An 8,869-nucleotide genomic window follows, 5' to 3' on the forward strand; every position below is an offset into this window, starting at 1 on the left:
GTCACCGGGAGCCAATATTCCCGTTCCCAGAACCAGTTGCCACTTTCTCTCATGCCCCTCAGATTTGGTCTCATGGAATTAAGCATACTCAGAGATGGCACATGCAATCATTGTGAAGTCACCACTAGAGCTAACCAACCATTCCCAAAAAAGTTACAAGGCTTTAAACATTTTCCAATCAAGTTTCCTTCGTTTCATTGGGTTTTGAAATGAACTCATTTTTTGCTTTTCAAATTTTTCCAGAGACGTTTTGGTTCGACTTTTTTGTTCTTTCCAAAAAATGAAAATTGTCTAAAATGAGTTTTCTGTTTCAGAATCATTTTCAAAAGCTTTGCATTAGACTGATCGCTCCAATTGGCAATGGAAAAGAAAGGAAAAACATTTGAAACAAAGCAAAGAAAATCATCCAAACATGGAAAAATTGAAAAAAAAAATCAAAAATGTTTTCATGGAAATTTCCATTTTTGAAAAAATGGCAAAATTTGGTTAAAAAATGTCAGAGAAAATTTTATGACCAACTCTTGTCACACCACACCCCCCCAGTCGCTAATTTGGTTATAACAGTTGCCCACGTCCAACTTCCCATTAAAGCTGTTTTCTCAAATGATCAACAATTATTTGTTTTTGCATAACATCCCCCTTTGCTTTGATTCCGCGTCTGATCTTTATATTAGCTCTTTTTCACCTTTTCTCTTGCTCTCTCTGGCTTCTTCCCATAGGCCCTGATTCAGCAAAGTGTTTAAAATATATTTAACTTTAAGCATGTACTTAAATCCGTCCTTATTCAGCAAAGCATTTACGTATGTGATTATGTGTTTGGCTGGATACGGACACACTTAAGCGCATGCTTAAAATTAAGCACCTGCTGAAGTGCTCTGCTAAATGGGGGCCATAAGTGAAATCTCACGTATTTATTCATTAAATGAAGCAAGATGCAGAAGGGGATGGAATGCTCCACTCTGTTGCTGTGATGATAGCTATAAGTGGCTTGTTAGAAAACATAGTCTCTCCCCGGGGTCATCAGAGCTGGTAGGCGATTTTAGGTCTGTTATGGTCAGTGGCTCTATGTGGCTGCTTTGTAACTGGTCGTAACCCTGCCAATGTACCAGGGAGATGGGCCAAAGCTAGAACTATTGATCTGCACCTCGCTCTACACTGGGTGGGGTGATGGCAGAGCTGAATAAACTGAACTCCAATCTCAGCCACCACTGCCACTGCTGGCTTTGGTTTTGGAAAGCCGGTTCTGATGCCAGTTTCGCCCACCACCGTTTGACACAGAGACGACCCAGAACCGGAACCCATTCCCAGTGTCAGAATACTTCCCTCCCAAATGGAGCAGAGTGCAGCTCCACAGGACCCAGATCTCAACCAGGGGATGAGGAGAGAGAAACGACCATCCCTATCTGTGAGTTTGATAGGAGACTCTGCACAATGCTCTAATCCTGCAAACTGTTCCACCTGGCCAGGCCCTGGAGCCCACGCTAAGCCCTACTGAACTCTGGGGGGGGAGGGGAGGGTGTTCACACGGAACAACTTGCAGGATCGGGGCCATAGTGCAGTGATGGGTACCGTATAGACAGGTAGATCGATTCATGCCCTGCTTGTTGGTAATGCGAAAGCTCCCATTTTTGCCCATCTCTAGGGTAACATGGCCTCCCATTTCTCTTTCTCTTGTTGTTGAGGTTTTTTTTCCCCTTCTTCTATATAAAATCACAATCCTCTAAATAATAATAAAAAAAATACAAATGTCATTGTATTCCTCTCCCCTCCCCTTGTCTCTGTCTCTTTCCTCACACACGCATACGGAGACAAGGGGAAAGCACTCCGCAAGGTATTCAGTGAAAATGCTGCCAGTTGTCACATCCTTCAGTGACAGATTTAAAATGAATGTTATTTTGAAGAAAAAAAAAAAAAAAAAAAGGCCCACACTGATCATCCAAAAGCTGACAAGTCCTAACAGGCCTCATTTTCCAGAGCCAAAAATAGCTATTTTCAAAATTCACAGCAGGGCCGTCGCCTACACACACTGCACCAAGAGAAACCTGTGGGGAGAAATGTAAAATGCATTGTGTAAATGTAAATGCGCCACATGTTAAAAATGCTTTTAAAGCCATTTACCCTCTTTCTTCCTGGCCAGGCCCCATCCGTGGCACACCCGGGCTCACACTCTCTCTCACACACGCCACAGAAAGGTCAGCCGTAGAAGGAAGCGGAAGTGGAGAACCGGCAATTTGCACTCTGTGGCGCTCAGAGAGGACTGGCCTCGGATGATCTCCTCAGTTAACTTCCCAGGGAAGGAGGGTGGTATGGTGTCCCCTCCTTGCTGGCAGGACCGAGCAATGATGGAGACTCACTCAGCAGCCAGGGAAGCAGTGGGTGCCTGTTTGGTGCAAACACATCATCGGAGTGTGTTGAGTAAGGAACTGCTCTGGGAACAAACAAAAGAGACGCCTGCGGTTTGCAGCCCAGCAAGGTGTTACTACACACCGATCCCTCCTTACATCCCCGTCGCCAAGCTGCACTGCATTTACCACCAGCTCCTTGTGGATCCCCTCGTGGGGAATCCATGCACAGCCTGGAAAATAGACCGCGCAGAGCACGTGTCCGAGAGACCTGGTCCTCTGTTCCAGAGTTGGCATCAAAATGGCAGCAAGGCCATGAGGCAAGCTGCTCTGCTGTGTCGCTGTCCCTGCAAAGGTGGGGGCGGGGGGTGGCTATCTGGCAGAGGACACCCCTGGGAGCTGAGAATCAGGGAGCTGCCTTCTTTCGAACCCATTGTGGTTGGGGGGAGGGTGTAAGTGAGTCCACACATATGTGTCCACGTGTGTGGTACATGCATGCGTCTGTACGATAGATGAGTGTAAACTGGGGTTGCTTTATATTGAAACAGCTAACGCCCCACAAGTTCTCAGTGCAAACGTGTCTCCAATACACTGCAGGGCCACGCTGATCCAGGCCCATATACAGTCTGTTTGCCTTTGTGTCCATTAGAGATAGTATTCTCTTGCTGTCCCAGGCTCTGCCTGGTCTCTGAGCCAGGGACCTTCAACATAAAAATAAGTCGCCTTGCCTTCTCCGCACTACCACCTGCCGTAAAGTCTTCAGGGGGAAAAGCTGTGGCCGGGGCTGAGTGAGGACTGACAGGCTGTTTTCCCAGAGCAGGGGCACATGATGTGGCACACTCACTAGGGTTCCATAGGGCGACAGCACATTTTATAGTGACAGACAACCTGAGAGCAGCCTTCAGCAGGCCAGCCGTCCTCATACGAACCACACGAGAACATCCCCATGCAGCTTCAAGTACCATGGGTTTGATCTGCATTTAAAGCTTTGCTCCCAGGATGGTGCGTTTGAACTGGTCCCTGGGTTGATGGCTTAAGACAAGGTTCATTCTTTTGCACTGGAACGGGCTGGACAGCTCGACAACCTGCGACCGCTGTAACGTCCACTAAACAGGATTGTAGGACCCCCGTCACTCTCCCTCGGCCACCCAAACCTGGACACCTGCTCCTTGCAGACCGGATCCCTACAGGTTGCTCAATTTGGGGGAGACCGGAGGGAAAGACATCTGGAGGCTTTTGTGCGTGGTTGGCCCTGTGCATGTGTCCAATGGTGCAAGGGAAAGTGAGAAGGCGCTGCTGTCTCTGTGACCATCTGCCTCTCTCCCTCCCATTGTCCTGGCCATTTGGAACACCCACCTTGAGCAGCTGCATCTGGAGCTCTGCGGCAGCCCCATCAGATGCGGTTTGACATCAGCCTGGTGTTCAGCTTCCGGAAAAAGGAGCGCAGCTTGCAGATCTTGCACTTCTTCTTCTTGTTTTTATTTCTCAGCGGCCCGCCACCTCCCTCCCAATCCTCCGCTTCCTCCTCGCTGGCCCACGGTCCCCAGGCACCACCGTTGAAGTCCGGGTGGGCCCGGGGGTTCTCGGCCGGGTACCTAACCGGGATTGCAGTCCGGTTGTAATGGACCAGCCTCTTCAAGAGAGCCCTGACCACGTCCGGGCGCTGGTCTGACAGGTCGTCGCGCTCGTAGGGGTCGGCCGTGATGTTGAAGAGCCAGACGGATTTGCGCACGCTGTCCGTCAGCCGCTCCAGGTTCCACCAACTCCCTGGGAAGTTGGTCAGCATCTGAGGTGGGATCCAGTCGCTGTAGCCGGGGTCACCAGTCAGCAGCTTCCATTCCCTCACCCGTATGGAGGCCTGCACAGCTGTGTTCCATATGCCAAAGCCGCCCGCCAGGGAGCCGTGCTTGGCGTGGTTGTAGAGGGGGTCGATGTTGTGTAGGATTTCGGTGCGTGGGGACTCCTTGCCCTCACTGATGGCCGGCCACACGTTGTACCCATCCAGGCCCTCGGCTTCAGACACATTGCCCCCAGCCAGGGTCACCAGCGTAGGGTACCAGTCTGTGATGTGGACCAGCGCCCAGCTGGTCCTGCGCTTGCGTTTGATCAGGGGGCTGTGGACAAAGCCAATGCCGCGGACCCCGCCTTCCCAGTAGGTCCCTTTGCGGCCTCGCAGAGGCCAGTTGCTTCCCCCAGAAAACGTCTGCCCGCCGTTGTCCGTGGAGAACACGATCACGCTGTTGTCATAGTAACCGTACTTCTTGAGTGCCCAGGTGATGTTCCTCACGGCCTCGTCCATACACGTCACCATCGCGGCGTATTTGCGCCGAGCCACGTTGCCCATGGAGCGGTAGCGGTAGATGTACTCTTTGGGGGATTGCAGGGGTGTGTGCACGGCTTGGAACGCCACATAGATAAAGATGGGCTCCTTGGGGTTATGGGTGGCCAGGATCTTGCTCACTCGCTGGGCATAGAGGAAGGTGGAGTACTTCCCACTCTGGTCCCACGCTACGTTCTCCCCTTCGTGCAGGTCGTAGCCACAGACGCCGGGTCCGTCGCAGTTGTCGTAGGTGTAGTAATCCACGTTGCCCGTCAGGGAGCCCAGAAAGGTGTCGAAGCCTCGCCGGGTGGGCAGGCATTCCTTTTTGTAGAAGCCAAGGTGCCACTTGCCCACCATGTGCGTCGAGTAGCCGGCTTCCTGCAGCTTTTGGGGCAGTGTGACCTGATCCAGGGGCAGGCAGTTGGGCTGCCGGGGCCGGATGATGGAGTGCTGAAGGCCCGTGTGGATCTGGTACCTGCAAGGGGAATGAAGAAAAACAAAAAGAGAAATTAGTTCTGATCCAGAAAAGCTCTGAGCCTCCATTCCTCAGTGGAGCCTGCCCGTGTGCCTGGGAGAGGAAACACCTTGCACTAGGTTTGACATGGCGGACCCCTATTTGACAGCTGTCCCAACCACACACTCCTGACCAAGTTGCTCTATCCAAATCCATTGCATCCACTATCATTTGGGAAGCAGGAAGACCCTTATGCATCCTACAGGAACAAACTGTGTGCAAAATCAGTTCAGCCAATGCCCCTCAAGCCAGCAGTGCAGGGTGGTCATTGGTCTGCTCTCCTGTAAAAAGCTAGATTGTGCAACCCTTACTTGTGTTGCATGAGTCATCCCGTTGAGGACAGTGGGGCTACTCGAGTGAGCTCAACAAGATGAGTAAGGCTTGCACAATCTAGCAGTTTGCTGTGTGTCCATAGGGTGACTAAGTCTGTCCTGGGAATATTAGCTTCCTTCCGCCCATTCCCAAATTCAGGTGGTTTCTCTCTTCTAGTGGCACTCAGGTGGCATCTGTTCTATCCAGATCCTTGGCACCAAGCGACTGAGATGAGGCAGGCTTCATACAATGAACACTGATCTCCAAGCGCTGTCATAGTTTTCCTGTGGACATGCAGCATATCCTAGAGACACGCAGCCATTCGCCACCACCACAAGATGCATCTACAGTCACTACAGAGACTCAGTCTGCACCCTACAGGAGAAGACTATGGACTTAAAGGTGGTTGTACATACCTCCCTCACAGTGGCATTGTGAGAACCCATCACTTAATGGTTCTAAAACCAAGCAAGCAGGAAAAGCGCTAAAAACATGTCAAGTATTGTTATTACTACTATGAGAGGAACGCCTCCTATGGCCCCATGGTCAAAGCAAACACCACATGGACGATGCCACTGTAAGACCCCATGAGTCGGTGTAAAGGGAAGAAAGGATCATATAATCCACAGCCACAAGGGACTATCACATTAACACCATGGTCGTGCAGATACCAGCTCTTTCTTTCCCAGGTGTTCACAAAGGTTGCAGCTGTCTCCCTCCGTTTTGGGGGTCTGATGGAGGAGCCGGAGGTTCTCCCTTTTCAGGTGGTTATTAATCTGTGTTATGGCCATCAGTTTCCAAGGGCTCTGCAGACATGGGCATGCACCCTTTGAGCCACTTGACAGATGGGAAGCCTGCGGCACAGGCACAGGCTACGACTGTCAAAAACAGACAGTGATTCTGGTTGCCTACCTGAAGGCGCCTTTAAAACTTTTGGCCTAAGTGACTTGCCCAGCATTCATACAGCAAGTCAGGAATAGATCCCCACGCTTCCTGACTCCCCGCCTGATGCCTGGTCTCCTAGATCAGTGGTTCTCAACCAGGGGTCCGGGGCCCCTGGGGAGCCGCGAGCAGGTTTCAGGGGGTCCGCCAAGCAGGGTCAGCGTTAGACTCGCTGAGGCTCAGGGTCCCTGAGCCCTGCCACCCGGGGCTGAAGCCGAAGCCTGAGCAAATTAGCTTGGCAGAGGCCCCTGTGGCATGGGGCCCCAGGCGATTGCCCTGCTTGCTACCCCCTAATGCCGGCCCAGGTTTTTATATGCAGAAAACCAGTTGTTGTGGCACAGGTGGGCCGTAGAGTTTTTATAGCATGGTGTGTGTGTGGGGGGGGGGGGGCTCAGAAAGAAAAAGGTTGAGAACCCCTGGTCTAGATCATGCTATATCTCTTTAAGTACTTATCTGGACCCACAGTTCCATAATGTCTGAACACCTCACAGTCTTTCTTATCTATCCTCACACGCCCCTGTGGGGCAGGGCAGGGCTTTTATCCCCATTGTACAGGTGGGAAACGGAGACACACAGACTAAATGACTTGCCCGAGGTCACACAAGTCCATGGTGGAGCAGGGATATGAATCCCTCTCTCCCAGGTTCTAGGCTAGCACCTGAACCACCAGGGCTAACGGGCCACATTTAGCCCTGGCATAATATCACTTGAGTTCAATGGGAGTTGTCTGCTTACACAGGGCTCAGTTTGGTTCGAGATCCCTGCCCCATGGAGTCTACAGTGTAAAGTTTCAAGCAGTTTATTACACAATACACCAAACAATTCTTTTCCAAGGGATTCTTCCTAAGAGAGCCTCACGGTTTTACTACTTGGGTATTTTCCACAGGGCTATCCCATAAACACCTATTGTTTCACTTGCCCTCAGTAAGCTGGGGTTAACTGGTCAGAAGAGAAGGGAAGAAACTGTTAAGTTTCCCAGGACAGTGACAGGTGCAGTTGTTGTCTTACCTGCCCGTTATAAGTTGGCTCCTGGATGGGGTACAGATGGGCTGGATGTAATAATTCTCCAGTTTAACTCCTTCTGCTGCTAGCCTGTCTAGCATTGGTGTCTGTATGTCTGAGTCATGGTACCCAATATCATGGTACCCCTGGTCATCAGTCAGAATGAAGATGATGTGAGGTGGCTTGGAAAAGGCAGGAGGGAGCGATTTCTCCATTGGGTCCATGGAAACATCCGTTACCAAGCTGGGTTTCATCCAATCCCAGGACAAGTAGCCAAAACTAAGCAGGCTGACTAGCGAGAAACCTGTGAGAGCATAAACAGCCATGCTGGACCAAGCATTCAGACTTCTAAGGGAGGCTATTGTCCAAGCATCTTCCACTGAGAAAGAGGAATAGGAGATCCCTTCCTCCTCCAAAAAAAATCACAATCTACCCTCCCACCCTAGGGTTTGTTCTTTCAAATTCCTTTGGCAAGTTTTATAGAAACAACTCTCTCTCTCTCTTTAAAAAAAATAAATAAAAGCAATTAAATCCACCAGTGCAGTAGAGCTGTTTTCAGTAAAAAGAAAATAATCTTCAAGCGGATACAGCCAAAGACACATGCACCATAAAGTTAATTTCCTCTGTGATGTTATTAAGTTTCCAGAAGTGCTGCAATGTCTCGTTTTTAATGCAACCACCCAAAAACCCGGCTAGAGCCCAAGCTGGATTCTTGTCCCGTTCAGCTGTTTGAACGCCGGGCTAGCCAGATGGCTCATTGAGCCCTGCCTCAGCAGAAGATGTTCTTTTTATGTAAACTCCAGTGGAAGATGGAGCCAAAGTTCAAGCCCACAGCTGCTGAGTCCTCTTCCTCACCCCACGGTGATGAGCCAGGTTCTCCCTTCTTCACAGTTTGCACCGAAAAGATTTCTTGGCAAGACCAGATCACCATTATTCTCCTTTCTTTCTTCCTTTGTTTTCTTTTGTTTTTCCTTTCCCCCTTCCGCTTCGTCCAAATTAGCTCCCTCAGGAATCCCTGAAGTTTTTCAAAACTGGACAAAGAGCTCTGGAAGCTCCCTGCTTAGCTTTGCTCAGACTGCAAACCAAGTGATGAGAGCAGAGCCAGAGGGGAAAAGAGAAAGTTCCCTCCTGAACAGACTGGAGGAGAAGGCAGAAAGTTGTAACATCTGCCCAGGAGACAGGCTAAGCAGCCAGGTTTAAGGGGAGCCTGAGCTTCAGCCCCTCCCAGTTCTTTCACTGACTTCAAGGAAAAAGCGCTGGGAAGCCCAGAGCCCTGCAGGGTCCTAACACTGGTTCTGTTCCCCTGCTTTATAGCTGCAGCGTGGATGTCTCCTTCTCTGATGTGTGCAGGGAACTAATTCCAGGACCAGCACGCAGAGGTTTCTTGCCCACATTCCTGGAGGCATTTTCATTTTTCTGAACCTGAAGGTTTTAAAC

The 8,869-nt window shown here is 50.4% G+C and overlaps 1 protein-coding gene across 1 annotated transcript; it reads right to left on the reverse strand.

Annotated features, from left to right (window-relative positions):
- Nucleotides 1-429: 429 nt before the first annotated feature.
- ARSI (arylsulfatase family member I) lies at nt 430-8,588 on the reverse strand. Its single transcript, XM_024217034.2, has 2 exons — nt 7,439-8,588; nt 430-5,137 (listed from the first exon to the last, which is right to left on the reverse strand). Exons 1-2 carry the CDS (start codon nt 7,756-7,758, stop codon nt 3,736-3,738), a joined length of 1,722 nt encoding a protein of 573 aa, XP_024072802.1. The 5' UTR covers nt 7,759-8,588; the 3' UTR covers nt 430-3,735.
- Nucleotides 8,589-8,869: the final 281 nt, after the last annotated feature.

The sequence above is a fragment of the Terrapene carolina genome, unplaced genomic scaffold (assembly GCF_002925995.2).
Source record: "Terrapene carolina triunguis isolate 2854851 unplaced genomic scaffold, T_m_triunguis-2.0 Scaffold629, whole genome shotgun sequence".
NCBI lineage: Eukaryota > Metazoa > Chordata > Testudines > Emydidae > Terrapene > Terrapene triunguis.